A 20,283-nucleotide genomic window follows, 5' to 3' on the forward strand; every position below is an offset into this window, starting at 1 on the left:
TTATAAGAGGCAAAACAATAAGAAAATGGCGGTTTGGCACTTTTGATTTATTTTTTTTTCCTGCTACAGCATTTACTGTACAGGAAAAATATTTTAAGTAATTAAGTGCTTTCATAAGTTCTAGGGAACACTTAGGGTAAGTTCACACGGAGTTCTTTGGTCAGAAGACGGCTCTCACTGAAATCAATGGGAGCTGCTCAGGAGTTTTTTTTCCGGGAGCTGTTTCTTCCGGCTCCCGGAAAAAAGAAGCGAGATGCTCATTCTTCAGGCCAAGTCGCCTCGCAATTCGGCCTGAAGAAACTTCCTCCTCTGGACTAGGCCCATTCATTGGGCCTAATCTGGAGCAGAGTGCACGGCTGGATGCCGGTGCAATGCACCGGCTTTCAGTCGCAGCTACCCAGTTTTTGGATTGGAACCTGAGGCGGCCTCCGCCTCAGATTCCGATCCAAAAGACCCCATGTGAACTTACCCTTAAGTTTATAGATTTGTACAGTGGACATTTTCAGACACAGGGATACTTGATGTGTAGGTGTTTGACAGTATTTAAGTACTTTTTTATGTATTCTACAGAAAGTGGTGTCATTTGAACTTTTTGTATTGCAAAAAAACGGCAGTTCTATTGCACGCTACATAAAGTAACCTTCAATAGAAAGTATTGAATGACAGGCCTGGGAGGTCTTCACAAGGCTCCCAGCTGCCATAGCAACGGGATGCCGGCCCGGGAACTTGCTCTGGGTGACGGCAATCCCCGTGAAAATGAGTGGCACCGGTACAATGGACAAGGCTTTGACTGAGGCACACGAGGGGTACCTGCCTGCAATGGGTGTCTGCTGTATAAAACAGATGCCCGGTGGCTATGGCGGCCGCCCGGCTGCCATGTTTAAACACCCGGGATCAGCTGTACAATTACGGCAGATGTTGGGAAACGGTTAATACTGTATTGTTGATCTCTGATACTGAAGTAATACAGTAAGAAGCATTCTTAAAAACGGTTTTAAAACTCTGTGTATTGTGTATGTTTATTGCAGCATGTGAAGTTAGTAGCAGGTAAACTCAATTTATTTTTATTTTTATTTTATTTTTTTGTGTGGGGGGGGGGGGGTAAGCAGGTGACTGGCCTCCACATGGTATAATGCCTCTTTGTGGCCCCTCACAGGAAAATGTCTATGCCCTCACACAATATAAATCCCTGTTAGTGACCTCCAATGCCCTATTAGTGCCCTCTCACAGTACTATGCCTATTATTGTCCTCATACTGTATATTGCCCCAATAGTTTTTCCACACAGTATAACACTCCCATAGTGCTCCCCTTTAGGGTACTATGACCCATAATGGAGCAACAAAGTGTAATGTCTCCCACGAAATGCAATGCCAGGCAGCATAGTGTCCCCATATTATCCCCACAGAATAATTCCTCCATAGTTCCCCCACACAGTATAGTATCCCCATTGTGTTCATCTGACAACCATGTACCCACACCATAATAACAACTGTCAGTATAAGGACTGATAACTTGATTGTTTTCCTTGTGGCAATGATAGAATACAATAGCGAAAGCAGATGTCCCTGTTGTTTACATAAAAGTAGCAGATACAAGAAAGAGTTGTTCCCTCTTGACACTATTATGAACTATCACTGCAAGAGAGAATAGCAGATGGAATATCAAATTTTTACCTAATGGTTGTCATTATACAAAAGTTAGGAGAGAAAGCTCTGTTACATGCCCGCTACACTTTCCTTGCACACTATAGATCCAGAAAACAGGGATCTAGAGAGCGGGAATCAACAGTCTGTGTTCAGACCAAGGTATGCCAATTGAGTTTCTCTGCTGTACAGATTCTCAGCAGAGCCATATTCATTCTACATCTGTCACCTGCACAGGAAAAATATCAAGCACACTGCACCCCTAGTCATCCAGATTACACTCATAACCTGCATAGGGGTAAAGTACAGAATTGCAATGACACCACTCACCGCAGCTGCCTTCCATTTTCAGCTATCTTGGTCTTGTGCAGGACTCCTGCTTTTTCCAGGCTTTTGGCCTGCAATGATTACAATAATAAAAAGAATCTAAGATTGGTAAACAGATCAGAAGCCAAAAAAAGATGGAACTCAAATCCCACAGAACTACTGGGTTTATCCAACATATTAGAACACAACATAAGGGATAAATTACTATTGTAAAAACTTCAAGGCTGTCGTGATTAGCCTTAACCCTATGATTCTCTACTCATGGCACATCAAAGGCACCACAAGCCTTCCCGTTATTCCTAGCAATAGGGATAACTATCTAAGGTGTGTGCTCCCTCCTTGCAGCAGACAAATGCATTGCTCCACTGCTGACAAAGCTTCATACATGGCAATGGTGTATCCCAAGGAGTATTTGTTCAATACTCTGAGATGCAGTAAGGGTGAGGTACCAGATGTGCTTATCCCATAAAACAGTATAATGCACATCCAGAGGGTATATGAAAGGTAGAAATCTTACCTTGGTCTCTGTTTGCATTGAAAAGTTGGTGAATACATTGCTGTTCTGATCGTGTTCATTGCTCCTACTCTGCATTTCTGGGAGGTCGAGCTTTTGGCAGCAAAAAAATAAAAAAAAAAGACATTTTTAATAGACATAAATGACTTAGGCATGCATGGAATTAAAAGGGTATTCCCATCTCAAGGATCCTATCTATACTGGTAGCTTATGTAAATTGAAGAGTTTTTCGAAAAATATATTGCTTTAGAAATGCTGCTTTCTTTTTCTGCTATGTGAACTTATTCCTTCCATTGTTTACACAGCATTTCCATAATGCTGGACCTGTGTGTCAGGACAAATCACGTTATTCACTGCACATCTAATTGCAGTTTGCTGATAAAGCCTTGTCTGTTATCTCTCTATGTAAACACACAGATTAGACTGAGTTCATTGTCTAGAAGCACGTGCATTTTATTTGATTTGCATTTATATTAGATTTCTAGTAATCATAAGCAGTGGGATAACTAGGAATGGAGGGGCCCCGTGGCAAACTTTTGACATGGCCCCCACCTAAGGGGGGTTTGTGGGCGTGCAGGCTGTATGTAAACAAGAGGGTGATGTGGGGTGCAGGGTGTGTATGAGCAGGTGGGGATATGGGGGTGCAAGCTGTGTGTGAGAAAGAGTGGGGAATGAAGGTGCAGAATATGTGCGAGTAAGGGGGGGTGGAATGGGGGTGCAGGCTGTGTGTGAGCAAGAGGGTGATGTGGAGCGGGGAACCCCCCATTCCACTACACTCTAGCTCATCCACAGCCTGCATCACCCATTCCCCCTTCTTTCTCACACCCAGCCTGTGCTCCAACGTCACTCTCTTTGCTCACACACAGACTGCATGCCCATGTACCCCTTTTGCTCACACACAGCCTGCACCACCCATTCCCTCCTCTTGCTCACTTATCAGGGAAGGGGGTACAAACTGTGAGCAAGAGGGGTACATGGGTGTGCAGGCTGTGTGAGAGAAAGTGGGGAATGGGGGTGCAGGGCTTGGGGACAGCGAGCAGGAGATAGAAGTTTCTCCTGCCTGCTGTTATTATGCAAGTGCCAGGAGGCAGGGGACTGTTAAAAGATGGACTGTGGAGGAGGCAGATTCCCTTCTCTCCGCATCCATCTTCAGGCAGCACCCAGTGCTGCAGTAAATAGGGCCCGTTACCCTGCTGGAGTTACTCCAGCAGGTAACGACCTATTCAAAAAACAATCTGCAGCAGTAGAAGCTGCCACCGGGCCCTTCAGTGTCCTGGGCCCTGTGGAAGCCGCTACCACTGGTATCCCAGTAGTTACGCCCCTGATCATAAGTATTGTGATACTTCATAGTGTTCTGTTCAGCAAGCTGTAAGGGGTGGTGGTGCAGGAAGTGAGAAGAAGAGACAGCAGGCAAAGCTGCTGAAACAAGGAAATGGGTAAACCCCTTTAAGGACTGTGACCCAGGAATGATGGGGGATGTGAGGAGTAAACCCATAGGATGATGGAGCACCTAAGTGGTGTAGACTTGCTTACTGACCTGTGGTAGCTTCCACTGTGAAATGGAGCCATCTGGAGTATAGAAATATGTCTTCCCATACTGGTCCTGAGACTCAAACCACTGAAATGAGAACATGCAATGTTTAATTACTACACCACACAAATTCCCATCAGAAAGAACATTCTACTCCAGCAATGTTATGTGATTACTTTCTGATCAGCAGAAATGACAGCTAAAAAATTAAAGAATTGAAATCATTGAATAAATGCACATAATATATGACAAGCACCTCTCTTCATGAAGTATAGCACCTGTATAGTCTGCAGTGTAGGCACTCATGTACAGAAAATGATCACGGTGGTAGAAAGGATCCCAATACATACCGTTTCACCACTGTTGTTGTTGATATACAGTTTCTGTCCATCCTTAATCTGACAGGACCAGCCTGATAACTGACTTTCTGCTGGGGTTTCATGGGAGGAAGGAGGGATATAATGTATTTCATAATCAGCCTCTGGGAAATTGTCTGTGTTGTCAGAGAAATATTCAGGGTAGTCAGCTTCTGGAGTTGGGGGCTGTTGAAACAAAAAGAGAGAATAATCTATCTTCAGGCCTTCACACACTGGCATGTTACAACAAGATAGAAGGGGGAATTCACACGATGTAACGCGGCGTTGATTCTGACACGTAAACTCGTCTTACGCGCGCTACACATTGAAATCAATGGGAGGCTTTTTTACCCATTGATTTCAATGTTTTACACATGCTGATTCTGACACGAGTTTACGTGTTAGAATCAATGTCGAGTTACATCGTGTGAATGTCCCTTAAGTGTGTTTGAGCAGATATAGTCCTGCAATAAATATGAATTAAAGGACAGAAATAATATTGTAATGAGAGATTGCAGTTATAATGCGTACTACATTGTGTGCTCTGTCCAATCCTTTATCAGGAAGCTGCAATTAGCTGACCTGATTGCCTGAACCACACAGCTGTACTAAGAGCAGTGACTAATCTCTCTGATCTGTTTTCAAAGGACAGGATGGGGACCAAGGAAACCATGCGTAAACATGTACTTTAAAGACAAAATCTACAACATTCGTCAGAAAATAACCCAATCTCCAAGCAGTATCAGTCCCCTACCCTCCCTTCCTCCTCCTCATTGTGAACTATCATTATTTCACCCAGTAACAAGTCGTCTCCCAAATCCATTCTTTTTCTCGCCCCACTCCCTGCACAAGTGATCCTCTGTTACAGCTCACCTTGCTAATATTTTAACATCTCTCTTTCTTCTCGAATCTTTCTCTCCTCTTTCAAACATATTGTAATAACCTCACTACTGTAACCCTCCCCCCCACTTGACCCATCCTGTGCTGCTAACTGATGATCTGTCTCTAACTTCCGCTTCATCGCTAAACTCCTGGAACGCCTGGTATATTCCTGCTTAATCTGCTATCTTTCTGCAAACTCTTCTGAACCCCTTACAATCAGGCTTTTGTGCACTACACTCTACAGAAAGAGCCCTCACAAAGGTTTTCAACAATCTCGTGATGGCTAAATCTAAAGGGAACTTTTCACCACTTATTCTTCTGGATCTCTCAGCACCATTTGACTCTTTAGACCACAAACTACTCCTCACTATGCTCCACTCTATTGGCCTCAGGGATAATGCTCTCTCTTGATTTTCTTCTCATCTCTCTGACTGCTTATTTAGTGTATCATTCGTGGGTGCTATTTCTTCTCCTCTGCCCCTTGCGGTTGGGGTTCCTCAAATTTCAGCCCTAGGTCCCCTCCTCTTCTCTCTGTACACAGCCCCAGTTCAAAAACCATTTGCAAATTTGGCTATCAATACCATCTTTAAAGTAGATGATACCCATCTATATACCTTATCCCGTGACGTCACCCCTGCTCTACTACAGAACACAAGTGACTGTCTCGCTGCTGTCTCTAACATCATGTCTTCTCTTTGTCTGTCACTGAATCTTTCAAAAACTGAAATTTTTGTGTTCCCTCCATCTTCTAACCAACCAAACCCTGATATATTCATTTCTGTCTGTGGCCTTACAATTACACCGAGGCAGCATACCCGCTGTCTTGGGGTTGTATTTGATTCAGATCTCACCTTTACCACACATATTCAGACACTTGCACTCTCTTGCCACCTGCACCTCAAAAACATCTCTAGAATTCCCCCTTTTCTCACCATGGAAACATCAAAAACCCTCATTGTTGCTCTAATTCTCTCTCATCTTCACGATTGCAATTCTCTTCTAATCAGGCTTCCTAGTACTAAACTCTCCCCACTACAATCTGTCCTGAATGCAGCCGCCAGACTCATCTTTTTGTCAAACCTATACACAGATGCATCTACTTTGTATTAGTCGATGTATTGGTTGCCCATCCATCACAGAATACAATATAAAATTAACACTCTGACCTACAAATCCATCTATAGCACTACTCCCCCCTATATCTACTCTCTCGTCACTGTCTACCACCCTAATCATCCTCTCCGGTCTGCCAATGACCTTGGACTTGCATCCTCTGTTATCTGAACATCCCACTCCAGTCTCTAAGACTTTTCTTGAGCTGCACCAATGCTTTGGAATGCTTTACCCCAGACAATCCAATTAATCCCCCACAACAGCACCTTCAAAACTGCCCTAAAATCAGATGTTTGGTCAGGCTTATCACATGACATCTAGTAGTATGCAGAGGTGTAGAACAATAACTATTTTTATCCTTCCTTGTTTGTTCCTCAGATGCTGTCCTCTCCATCTAGATCTATTTATTCAAAGATACTGGCCCGTGACGGGTTCATACAACTTTAGTTACACAACCTTTTCTATTAAAAGATGGCTGGACCATAGTAGAAAACAAGCCCTCTGACCTCTTCTTACATTCTATGACTTCCTCATAACCAGTTAGTGGTTATAGAGGACTCTATATTCAGGAAGATTATGTCACCAGGAGCTCTTCAACTGAATGGTTTGTGGTCTCCCTTGTGTTTGTATTCAGCATGTGTTGGAATGGGTGGACAAAATCGTGGGCATGACCTAGCTTTCATGGTCCATGTGGGTACCAATGTGCCACCCCGCTAGAATTCTCTCCCCCAGCACAGCAGACTTCCTTCCATTCAGGTGCAAGTTATCTGTGGAAAACAGGTTGTGTCCCAGTGAAAAGCCAGCCCAGGATCCTAAACCCTTCTTTCCTACAAGACATGAGCAATGCATTTAACTCCATAGCTCCTGCTGTCTTTTTTGTTTAGCTCATGGCACAGGCAGTATTCCAGAGAGTACAACCTTGGAGGTACTTCCTGTCAACTTGGAGCCTAGTTCTCTAAAATTATTCTTTATGCGGGGCATATTGTACTGTGTGGGGTCATTGCGGGGCAGATTGTAAGGTGCTGGGGCCCCTGTGGGGCAGATTGTACTGTATGGGGGCCCCTCATTTATTTATTTTTTAATGTAGATTGTGAGCCCCACACAGAGCTCACAATGTACTCCCCCCCCCTATCAGTATGTCTTTTTGGAATATGGGATGGAAATCCATGCAAACACGGGGAGAACATACAAACTTCTTGCAGATGGTTTTTTGCCCTTGGCGGGAATTGAACACCAGGATTCCAGCGCTGCAAGGCTGCAGTTCTAACCACTGAACCACCGTGTGGCCCCTCCCCTCATTATTTTTATCATACAGTTTCTATTTCATATGGTCACTATAAAACAGATCCTGTGTGATGTAAATAGTGAAAATTAATTGTTCAAAAGTACTAAATGCAGATAGCTTTACCTTTCAGTACAAGCACTGTAAAACCCCATTCACATGACTGTAAATAATGGGTCTGAAACTGACCACAATTTTGGATCTGCAGAGTGTTAAGGTTAAATTGACAAGTTGGCACTTTGCGATAATTCAGTGGGTTTTGGGTTGCAGTTTTGGCACTCGATCTCTATAAGGTTCGCCATCACTGATCTATCCTCAGAATAGATCATCAATAAGAGATAAGTGATTCCCCACTGATCAGCTGCATGAAGGGGCCATGGCACCTTTTTATATCACACACTGTCTCTTTATAGTGACCGCATGATATAATTACAGTCTTGTCACATAGATGTGTGTAGGAAGAGGCTGTTATGTTACATGGCTGTTATGAAATGAATGACACTATATACAGTGGGGCAAAAAAGTATTTAGTCAGTCACCAATAGTGCAAGTTCCACCACTTAAAAAGATGAGAGGCGTCTGTAATTTACATCATAGGTAGACCTCAACTATGAGAGACAAAATGAGAAAACAAATCCAGAAAATCACATTGTCTGATTTTGTAAGAATTTATTTGCAAATTATGGTGGAAAATAAGTATTTGGTCAGTAACAAAATTTCATCTCAATACTTTGTTATATATCCTTTGTTGGCAATGACAGAGGTCAAACGTTTTCTGTAAGTCTTCACAAGGTTGGCACACACTGTTGTTGGTATGTTGGCCCATTCCTCCATGCAGATCTCCTCTAGAGCAGTGATGTTTTGGGGCTGTCGCTTGGCAACACAGACTTTCAACTCCCTCCAAAGGTTTTCTATAGGGTTGAGATCTGGAGACTGGCTCGGCCACTCCAGGACCTTGAAATGCTTCTTACAAAGCCACTCCTTCATTGCCCTGGCGGTGTGCTTTGGATCATTGTCATGTTGAAAGACCCAGCCACGTTTCATCTTCAATGCCCTTGCTGATGGAAGGAGATTTGCACTCAAAATCTCACGATACATGGCCCCATTCATTCTTTCATGTACCCGGATCAGTCGTCCTGGCCCCTTTGCAGAGAAACAGCCCCAAAGCATGATGTTTCCACCCCCATGCTTTACAGTAGGTATGGTGTTTGATGGATGCAACTCAGTATTCTTTTTCCTCCAAACACGAAAAGTTGTGTTTCTACCAAACAGTTCCAGTTTGGTTTCATCAGACCATAGGACATTCTCCCAATACTCTTCTGGATCATCCAAATGCTCTCTAGCAAACTTCAGACGGGCCCGGACATGTACTGGCTTAAGCAGTGGGACACGTCTGGCACTGCAGGATCTGAGTCCCTGGCGGCGTAGTGTGTTACTGATGGTAGGCTTTGTTACATTGGTCCCAGCACTCTGCAGTTCATTCACTAGGTCCCCCCGCGTGGTTCTGGGATTTTTGCTCACCGTTCTTGTGATCATTTTGACCCCACGGGGTGAGATTTTGCATGGAGCCCCAGATCGAGCGAGATTATCAGTGGTCTTGTATGTCTTCCATTTTCTAATTATTGCTCCCAAAGTTGATTTCTTCAATCCAAGCTGGTTGCCTATTGCAGATTCAGTCTTCCCAGCCTGGTGCAGGGCTACAATTTTGTTTCTGGTGTCCTTTGACAGCTCTTTGGTCTTCACCATAGTGGAGTTTGGAGTCTGACTGTTTGAGGGTGTGCACAGGTGTCTTTTTATACTGATAAGTTTAAACAGGTGCCATTACTACAGGTAATGAGTGGAGGAAAGAGGAGACTCTTAAAGAAGAAGTTACAGGTCTGTGAGAGCCAGAAATCTTGATTGTTTGTTTGTATGTGACCAAATACTTATTTTCCACCATAATTTGCAAATAAATTCTTACAAAATCAGACAATGTGATTTTCTGGATTTGTTTTCTCATTTTGTCTCTCATAGTTGAGGTCTACCTATGATGTAAATTACAGCCGCCTCTCATCTTTTTAAGTGGTGGAACTTGCACTATTGGTGACTGACTAAATACTTTTTTGCCCCACTGTAAACAGAGAAGGAGGTACAGAACCCCTAGGTACGCCTCTGGCCAGATGGTTTGGTTCATACCAAATAGGTCTGAACTGAAATTGCTATTATCATACACCAGGGTCTCTTCAGCCCCGGAGTATGATGATCGAAGGCCCAGGGGAGTTAATGAACATAGTTAGCACAGTATTACTTACCTCTCCTGTGCTCCAAAGCAACTACGTACTATCTTCAGCCCTCTTCAATAACCTCACGTGAGTAAGGGGGCGTTCACACTACCGTCGGTGAAGGAAGATCCAGCAGTGGGGACAGTTTAGTGGTGGGTTAAGATAAGATAATCCTTTAATAGTCCCACAATGGGGAAATTTCAGTAATACAGTTTCATAGATGGTACAGTAGTATATAACAAGAGAGAAACACATACAAGCTCATGACAGATAGAAAAATACTAGGAATCATAGCAACTAAAATGAAAAAAATACAAAGACATACTGAAGGATCATTTAGTTCTCTGTGCGGAGTGATGTTGATGATATGGCCTGACTGTGGTTGGAGGACACGAGGAGGGGCAGTCACAGCATGTAGATATAAAAGGCAGAAACGTTTTTTGCAGAGGTGCATATGCGGCTATAACAAGAACGGTAATGTGGTAGTTCCTTTGGTAGGTAGTGAGATCTCATGCTCACAGCTGATAGTTTGGTATCTTGCATCAGCGCTATTGTTCCTTAACCACAAAAAATGCCCGAAATGTCCTTCATCACAAGCCCTCCTACTTTCTTCTTACCACTGTGTTCTACTGCCCAAAGAAGTCTGAATCCATCCAGGTAGATAGGCTGCTGCTCTCTTGCCAAGCTTCCATAAACTCATGGGGTAGGTGGGTGATGGTAGGTTCCCAGGCTGTAACAGAGTCCCACGTGTCCATAGTAAAAGAAAGAAATACCAGTCAGCTGTAGGCATCTTCACACATCAGCAATAGACGCCAAAAATCATCTCCTTGAAAGAAGTCCACAATTCCATGCAGGATTTTCCTCCATTCTTTGTGTGCCTCATGGTGACCATGCTGTTCTTAGCTCGTGGGGGAATGGTAACAGGCATATGTGCACACAGGAAATTCCAGGTCTTGAGTCTTGTCCATGCTTTAACAATAGAAACAAAAGGAAAAAAAAAATACTCCACAGTGTTTTCGGTTCGATTTATAGTTGCTAATTCATACTGCTAGGTTGCTTGAATAGAGGATTCTTGAAGATACAGACAAAAAGATTGAAAAGGAAAGATAAAGGTTGCTCTCAGCTTGGAGCTCTGTATCGAGGCTGCAACTCATGCGGTGCCATCTTTGGAAAAAAAAAGGCCCTCTAACTGGCTATGCAGGCAAAGTGGCTGGTAAAGAGTCATGGACTGTTGTACCGAGAGGCTGAGTGGCGGAAGAGAGGGTCGAGAAGGCAATTAGTCCTGCCTGCTGTCTTCAGAGAGAGTGTTCTGAAAGCACTGCATGATGCGCCTGACCACTTGGGGGCAGAGAAGACTACTCACCTTGTGGCTGATTAGTTCTACTGGCCAAAAATGGAGACTCACATCACCAAATATTGCAAAGATTGTGCTCAATGTGTATTGAGGAAAACCTTACCAACCCGTTCTGCTCCTCTTACAAACATTACTATTGATGGCCCATTGGATCTTGCATGCATTGACTTCCTCTCCATTGAACTAGATGAAGGGAACATCAGTAATGTCCTAGTAATAACTGATCACTTCATTAGATATGCTCAAGCCTACCCTACTAATGATCAAAAGGCTGTAACTGTGGCCAAAACTTTGTGGGAGACGTTTTTTGTACATTATGGACTGCCTGCCCACATTCACTCTGATCAAGGTCGAGATTTTGAAAGTGGACTCATCAAAGAGCTGTGTGAGATCTGCAGGATCAAGAAGTCTAGAACCACTCCCTTTCATCCACAGGGTGACCCACAACCTGAGAGATTCAATAGGACTTTGCTGAACATGCTGGGCACCCTGAAGTCAAAACAAAAGGGGTGATGGAGCTGCCACCTGAGCCAGTTGGTGCATGCCTACAATTGTACAAAAAATTAGTCTACCAGGTTCTCCCCCTACTTCCTCATGTTTGGAAGGGAGGCTCGATTGCCTGTGGATATCAGCTTTGGTGTTTACACTGATAAGTCTTCTGGAAGAAGTTATCTTCAGTATGTATCCCAGCTGCAGCAAGAGCTCAAAGAGGCATATAAACTGGCCGAGCAAGCTTCAGGACAGTCTGGCAGAAGGAATAAGGCTCAACATGATCAAAGAGTTCGGGAACATGAGTTGAAACCTGGAGATAGAGTTCTGGTGGAGCAGTTGGGACTGCCTGGGAAGCATAAGTTGGCCAAACGTTGGTGTCCAGATCCCTTCATTGTGGTGTGAAAGCTGCCTGGAGTGTCTGCCTATCGGGTTAGGCCTGAGCGTGGGCCTCGGGAGAAAAAAACTTACCATAGACACCATCTGTTGCCTCTGGGACAAAATGTCAATTCAATCTAACTCTGACACACCGGAGACATCTGAAGAAAGGTACTGTCAACCCCGAAGCACCAGAATATCACCAACAAGGGTGGAGGCACTGCGCTAAGCAAGGTAGAAAGGCAACTCATACTTGCCCGAATGCCCTGCTACCCAGGGGGTGTTACATTTTATTTTATTTTTTTAAAAGGTCTATTAGTGTTATTAATGGGTTAATAAGTGCTCCCATATAACTTTAGCAGAGTTTTGAGTGATTTCTGGGTTTCTCTGGGAAAGCATAGCATCTTCTGCATTTGTTTACATAGTGTGTTGCTTCCTGTTGCAATGCATTCTAGTAGTTGTAGGCTCTCACACTATCTCCAGCTCACTCTCCCCCCTCCATCTCTAACACCCCCTCTCTGTCTCCCTAGCTATTCCGCCCACTGCTAGTCTTTCCTAACTCACTCTGCCTACCCCTGTACCATATTATACTTTACTTGTATTCTTCCTGTCTTCCTTTTGTGAAGAACACACAGCACTGTGACGTAGACTACAATACTTCTCTATTGCGCAGGCTCCCAGCTTGCGCAATAGAGATGTATTGTTCGCTTCTGTGCTGAGTCAGGGCTCTGGCTGTATTGCGCATGCGCATGCCGACATCAACGAAGGAGGAGGAGATGTTCCTCCGGAGAAGGAAGCTTAGAAAGGAAGAAGATGGGTAAATATGATGGTGTGCATGGGGGGAGCGAGTATTAGTGACAATATGTTTTCAGAAATGGAGAAACAGATTATCACCAGATAGTCAGAAAATGTCCCTGGGCAGTCACATGAGCGCCCCAAGGATATGTAAATAGGCATTTTTGATTATTAATGTAATTTAGAAAGTAGAAGGGGAAGGGTGTTTAGATTGGTGTGGGGGTTTATGGATATCCCATACAACCACTTTTATATCACCCTCCGGGTGCAGAGACCAACCAGCCTAAGTGAAAACCTTGGGGGGAGGGGGTTCAGGGCAAAGTGGCACGGTTAGTGTCTACCGGGTAGCTATAACAATTCCAACTATAAAACAACACAGTTGGCCATTGAGCACAACTAGACAATTAATACAGAGGCATAAGAACTATCTAGCAATTGATGAAGAGGCAATATTAAAAAAAAAATTATATAGAACTAGCAGGAGGACCCGGCTTCGCACGGGTATATTACATTTTATGTTTGTGTAGTGGCCCCATAAGAATTGTCCAATTTTGCACTGGTGTGACAGAATCACAGGGGTGAGTTTGTGAGATATGAGGAAGGGATAACAGTGGCGTAACAATTGTGGTCACAGGGGGTGCAACCGCGACCGGCCACTGTGGAACATATCATACTGTATTTGGGCCAATGTGAAGCATATGATACAGTGGAATGTATAATACTATGTTGGGGCCACTATGGAACATATAATACTATGTTGAGGCTATTGTGGAACATACAATACTGTGTGGGCCATATTATATTGTGTCTGGGCCACAGTGGAGCATAGTATACTGTCTCAGTGTTGTTTATATGCTGGGTGCTGTGCTGCTCATTCACCGAATTCTTGATAACTGAAGTGGAGTACTAAAGCTGTATCCCTTTCAACTATCTGAAATATTGCTGCAGTCTCCCCTTGTATTCCTATAAATCGCCATGCTTTATTGTCTCCTTCATGTAATGTAGTAATATGCCTAGAATTCAGGGTGTCTCGTTTGTGTACATGTAGAACTTTGTGTCCGCAGAAAAAAAAACGGTTTTCAGGCAGAGAGGCTGAAAATGCTCACGGGCGGTCACCTTTTAAAAACCATTCAAATGAATGGCCTTTAAAGATGATGCTATCCGGTTTCCCCGGGGTTTACAGCGGACACCCCGGGGCCTACAGCAGCGGAAGTGTGAACGCTGCCTTACTGTTCAACTTGAATACTATTTGTTCAGAGATACTGTAACACTCTAACTCTAGGACCATGATCCTGATCTTGTTTTAAAGCCAAGAGGCCAAGATGAGAATCTTATCTTTAAAATGATATCAAGTTCTTCATAATAGCCCTTACAGATATGGAGCAAATCACTGTTAAAAACGCTGTTGGGAATTGAGATCTTCAATGGGATCTCAATTCCGAATAGCGTTTTCAACAGTGAATCGCTTTAGCACTGTAAGGGTTAACATGAAGACGTTGGTATCATTTTAAAGATGAGATTCTCTTCTTTAAAATTAATCTAAAATTATCTTCATAGCCCAAACGAGTCCAGAGATATTCGCTTTAGAAGTAAGGACATAGTAGCTACGTCCTCGGCTAGAGAAGTGCCACGCTGGGAGGACGTAGCGCTACATCCTCGGCAAGAAAAGGTTAAAGTGCAGGCTGTATTTCCGTAGCTTCTTTCATTAAATGAACAAGAGTCATGGAAGTAAGGGCCGCAAAATAGCACAGAAATAGGGCCTGTTCTATATATTTTGCAGCCCGGGCTGTTGGCCTGCACATAGGACCATGAAATTCACGGTCATGCATACACATACCTCCCAGATTCTGCCGGGACATTCTGGATTTAGGGTTGTATCCCATGGTCCCGGTCGGCGGCAGGTGTTTCCCGTATTCAACTCATCCGTGTCTGGAGAGAACACAAATGAATTGAATACAGTGGTGAAGCAGGAGCAGACACCTTTTGCCTCATCACTGCGTCCCTGCATACCCGGTTCTGACTAGAATGGAACTTCTCCTGGTAGGTATGATGTTACAGGAAGGGACGGAGTCTCTCAGAGGCGGGCGGGGTCTAAGAGCACTGTTCTCTATAGAGGAAGCAGGAGTGAAACACGTGTAGATAGAAAAAAAAAATATTGAGGTGTTTTGTGGGACTGGATGATAGAAGGGGAGCGATAGGATTGTTTTACATGTGACTGCATGTTGGAGGAGGCTGTGGTGTATTTACATGAGATTGTATGTTGAGAAGTCAAAGAAAGATTGATGTTTTACATGGGACTGTATCCGCAAAGGTCTGTGGATTGAATTGATGTTTAGGGTGGGAGTCCCTGGGGTGCCATTGGCATTGAGGGATACAGGGTCCTTTGGGTTCTAACTGCATCTAAAGGAGGGCAGGGATCCTTGGGGTGCTTCTGGCATCTAAGGAGGGGGGGCAATAGTCTTTTGGGTGCTGTTGATATCTGAAGGGGCAGGGGTCGTTGGGGTGCTGTTGGCATTTAAGGGAGGTGGGGGTCCTTAGGGTGCTGCTGCATCTAAGGTTTGGCAGGGGTCTCGGGGGTGCTGCTGGCATCTAAGGGGGGCAGGGGTCCGTGAGGTGCTGCTGGCATCTAAGGGGGGGGGCAGGGATCTGTAGGGTGCTGCTGGCATCTAAGTGGGGCAGAGGTCCTTGGGGTGCTGCTGGCAACTGAAGGAGGGCAGGGGCCCTTGTGGTGCTACTGGCATAAAGGGGGAGGTCCAGAGGTCCTTGGCATGCTTCTGTCATCTCCGGGGGGAGGGGGGGGTCATTTTGGCATCTAAAGGGGGACCAGCGGTCTTTTAGGTGCTTCTGACATGTAAATTGGTGCAGGGGTCCTTGGGGTAATGTTGGCATTTAAAGTGGTGTGCTGCTGGCATGGATAGTGGGCAGGGGTCCTTGTGGTGCTGTTGGCATCTAAAGGTTGTGGGTGGAGGCAGGGGTCCTTGTTGTGCTTCTGGCATCTAAGAGGGGCAGGGGTGCCAAGGGTGCCATTGACCTCTTAATATGGGGGCATTGACTTCAGGGTGCTTCTGGCATCTAAAGGGGTGCTTGCGGTGCTGCAGACATCAGGTGGGGAGGGGTCCTTCTAGCATCTAAGGGGGATGCTGCTGGCATGGTTAGGGGGAAGGGGTCCTTGGAGTGCATCTGGCATTTAAATGGGGGTCAGGGGTCATTGGTATGTTGCTGGCAGGTAATGGGGGCAGGGTCTTGTGGGGGTTGGGTCTCGGGGGTTGCTGCATGTGTCTGTATGTTATCCCTGGGATATTGATTTTGTGTGTGGGATTTCTGGGGTATTGCTTGTGTAAGAGGGGGTTCTGCAAGTGGTCCCAGAGTGTTGCCACATGTGTGCATGTTTGGGGGTGCCTGGGGTGCTACCTGTGTATGAGGAAGTACTAGTGGTGGTTCCTTGGGTACTTTCACCTGTGTGCATTTAGTGGAAGGTTGTAGGGGTGATGCCATGTGGTGTGAGGGTCCCTAGGGTACTACCTTCATGTAAGTGGGGGACTCCTGCAGTGCTGCCTGTGTGTGCGGGGCTTGCTGGTGGTGGTTCCTGGGGTTCAACCTGTGTATTTTGTATTGTAAAATAAAATTAGTATGCTATTTATTCTACATTGTAAACGCCGTAAATATTAAAATTCAGATGCCAGAACTGATGTCTTTTGATAATCTCACCTCTCAAAAACAAAAAGGGAGAGGGAGCTCTTCTTTATTTGAAAACTAGCTGGTACCCGCGACTTCGTCTGTGGTGATTGTAGAAGTGGGTATATACAGGCGCGGGTAAGGTTTTCGTACTGTGTATAAGGTATGGGATATAAAATGTAACTGTGTATCTTGTTTTTGTTGTAATTCTGAGAGCACATGAGACTTTTGTGTTGAATGTAATTTGTATTTCAGCCGCTATACGGTGTTGGTATAAACTGTACATAGTGTCTTTGGGACAGAGGTATTTCAGGTTAATATACTTTGATATACGACATTGTATGAGTTGTTATTTTGCGCCAGTACATGTAAGTTTTGGGCACAGGATACTCTTGAGCAAGCCACATAAAGTCTGGCCCTGTGCATGACAGTTTAGTAACTCCATGTGCCTCTTATTAATAGCAATTAACCCCATCATGTCCTTCACATTAACCCCAGTGTAAGAGTTACTGATAGAGATGAGCGAGTACTGTTGGGATCAGCCGATCCGAACAGCACGCTCGCATAGAAATGAATGGACGTAGCCGGCACGCGGGGGGTTAAGCGCGCTGGCTACGTCCAAGCGGAAGTACCAGCTGCATCCATTCATTTCTATGGAGCGTGCTGTTCGGATCGGCTGATCCCAACAGTACTCGCTCATCTCTAGTTACTGATATGTGAGAGACTTGGAGGTAATAATTAAGTATCTTCATTACTGAGGTCTTTTATTAGTCCCTTTATATGGGGCACACAGGGGTTAATATGAGGGACATGATGAGGTTTATTCCTATTAATGTGAGGCACATGGAGTTACTAACACTAAACTAATAACCCCAAATGCCTGACATTAATGAGAATAGGAAGTAAAGGAAGGGAGCTGTGTGTTTCTTACTTTCAGTTTGCTAGCAGCTTCGGCAGGAGCCATCACTATAGCAGGCAGAGACTTGAGCGATTAAGCTCCACCCCCTGGGTTTCCTGCACACCTCGCAAAGGGGAGTGTCCTTAAGCCTCAGCTGTAGCAGAGACTTCATTTAACTCTTGCAGGTCCTGTGCTGCTGGCGTGCCAGTGAAATATGGCAGGAGTGCCACTCTTGGCATGTGTGCCAGGGGTTGCTGACCTCTGCTGTAGAGGGTAATATGAATTTTGTGGCTTGCTATGGTCCAAAGTGTGTGAGATTGCAGAGATAGTGATGTGAGTTTGGGTTTTGTGGGGGTCCTGGGAAAAACGTATGTGCGCTATTGTGACGAAAAGTAGCCTATTGCGCAATCGAGTGTAGGGACTATGTTTGTGGAAAATTTCAGCCAAATCGGGGTCCAAAGTGTGTGAGATTGCAGAGATAGTGATGTGAGTTTGGATTTTGTGGGGGTCCTGGGAAAAACGTATGTGCGCTATTGTGACAAAAAGTAGCCTATTGCGCAATCGAGTGTAGTGACTATGTTTGTGGAAAATTTCAGCCAAATCGGTGGAGCGGTTTTTGCGTGATTGACCGCCAAACAGCCGAACATCCAAAGTCACAAACTCACAAACATTTCACATTTATAATATTAATAGGATACTTTTAGGCCCACCTGATTGTTCTTAAGGGATGATACGAATTCTTCCAAAGCCTTTGACATGACATTCATTTCATACATACATACATTTTATACATTTCCATAACATTTTTACTCCTGAGGAAGGCTAGCCCACAGGTTCCCATTCATCCCACCAGTAGCACAATACTGGGGGTATTTCGGCCCTGTGTGCTGGTAGGACAGCATGGAATTTTTAACAAACAATTAAATGGTTAAACATAAACCCCATTAATTGTGTTTTTTTTTCTGTCCTGTGTCTGTGGGACAGGTGGACGGAAGGTTATTTTTTCCCTATAGTGTTAGCCAGGTTTGGATGACTTTCTCCTCCTCACTCTTGCTTGTTTGTTTTGTCTTCTATCCTACAATTTGTTTTGTCTTCTATCCTACAATTTGTTTTGTCTTCTATCCTCCTGATGTGAGGACTCTCTTTCTGCTTTTGGTTCCTGTTAGAACAAAATACAAGGGTTAAAAACTCCTTGTCTGTATTTCCTTCCTCTGCTGCAGGGAAAGACCTTTTTTCTGCTGTTGCATAAAATTAGCAGACAGTAAAGTCCCCTGCCTTTATTGTCCGCATTGAACCTGTAAGGCTCTGTAAGCCTTGTATCGCTTGTTTATTCTGTGAGTAACCTGTGTCATGAATTGGGAATGCCTTTGCACTCCATTTCTTCTATATATGTCTTCTGCTTCCTTTCCTCTACCTCTTTCTTATTTGCCAGAGAGCGTGCGCACTGTGCATTTACAGGCTCATTTTAACAGACATTCTGTTGTGCTGTTCTTTCTTTCTTTCTCTCTCTCTCTCTCTCTCTCTCTCTCTCTCTCTCTCTTTTGTGAATCACAAAAATTTTCAAAGGTCCCCCTAGGTTCCACACACAAAATCAATATCCCAGGGATAACATACAGACACATGCAGCAACCCCCGAGACCCAACCCCCACAAGACCCTGCCCCCATTACCTGCCAGCAACATGACCCCTGACCCCCATTTAAATGCCAGATGCACTCCAAGGACCCCTTCCCCCTAACCATGCCAGCAGCATCCCCCTTAGATGCTAGAAGGACCCCTCCCCACCTGATGTCTGCAGCACCGCAAGCACCCCTTTAGATGCCAGAAGCACCCTGAAGTCAATGCCCCCATATTAAGAGGTCAATGGCACCCTTGGCACCCCTGCCCCTCTTAGATGCCAGAAGCACAACAAGGACCCCTGCCTCCACCCACAACCTTTAGATGCCAACAGCACCACAAGGACCCCTGCCCACTATCCATGCCAGCAGCACACCACTTTAAATGCCAACATTACCCCAAGGACCCCTGCACCAATTTACATGTCAGAAGCACCTAAAAGACCGCTGGTCCCCCTTTAGATGCCAAAATGACCCCCCCCCCTCCCCCCGGAGATGACAGAAGCATGCCAAGGACCTCTGGACCTCCCCCTTTATGCCAGTAGCACCACAAGGGCCCCTGCCCTCCTTCAGTTGCCAGCAGCACCCCAAGGACCTCTGCCCCACTTAGATGCCAGCAGCACCCTACAGATCCCTGCCCCCCCCCTTAGATGCCAGCAGCACCTCACGGACCCCTGCCCCCCTTAGATGCCAGCAGCACCCCCAAGACCCCTGCCAAACCTTAGATGCAGCAGCACCCTAAGGACCCCCACCTCCCTTAAATGCCAACAGCACCCCAACGACCCCTGCCCCTTCAGATATCAACAGCACCCAAAAGACTATTGCCCCCCCTCCTTAGATGCCAGAAGCACCCCAAGGATCCCTGCCCTCCTTTAGATGCAGTTAGAACCCAAAGGACCCTGTATCCCTCAATGCCAATGGCACCCCAGGGACTCCCACCCTAAACATCAATTCAATCCACAGACCTTTGCGGATACAGTCCCATGTAAAACATCAATCTTTCTTTGACTTCTCAACATACAATCTCATGTAAATACACCACAGCCTCCTCCAACATGCAGTCACATGTAAAACAATCCTATCGCTCCCCTTCTATCATCCAGTCCCACAAAACACCTCAATATTTTTTTTTTCTATCTACACGTGTTTCACTCCTGCTTCCTCTATA

General features: G+C 45.0%; 1 protein-coding gene across 1 annotated transcript in view; it reads right to left on the reverse strand.

The window, feature by feature from the left end:
* Nucleotides 1–20,283, reverse strand: part of ARHGAP27 (Rho GTPase activating protein 27) — a 117,731-nt gene that overhangs the window by 81,687 nt on the left and 15,761 nt on the right. The window contains exons 2-5 of the mRNA XM_075276796.1: nt 4,368–4,559; nt 4,024–4,104; nt 2,490–2,579; nt 1,976–2,043 (exon numbers count right to left, since the gene is read on the reverse strand). Of these exons, the coding sequence (XP_075132897.1) occupies nt 1,976–2,043; nt 2,490–2,579; nt 4,024–4,104; nt 4,368–4,559 (431 nt within the window). The remainder of the gene's footprint in view (nt 1–1,975; nt 2,044–2,489; nt 2,580–4,023; nt 4,105–4,367; nt 4,560–20,283) is intronic.

The sequence above is a fragment of the Leptodactylus fuscus genome, chromosome 6, assembly GCF_031893055.1.
Source record: "Leptodactylus fuscus isolate aLepFus1 chromosome 6, aLepFus1.hap2, whole genome shotgun sequence".
NCBI classification, from domain to species: Eukaryota; Metazoa; Chordata; class Amphibia; order Anura; family Leptodactylidae; genus Leptodactylus; species Leptodactylus fuscus.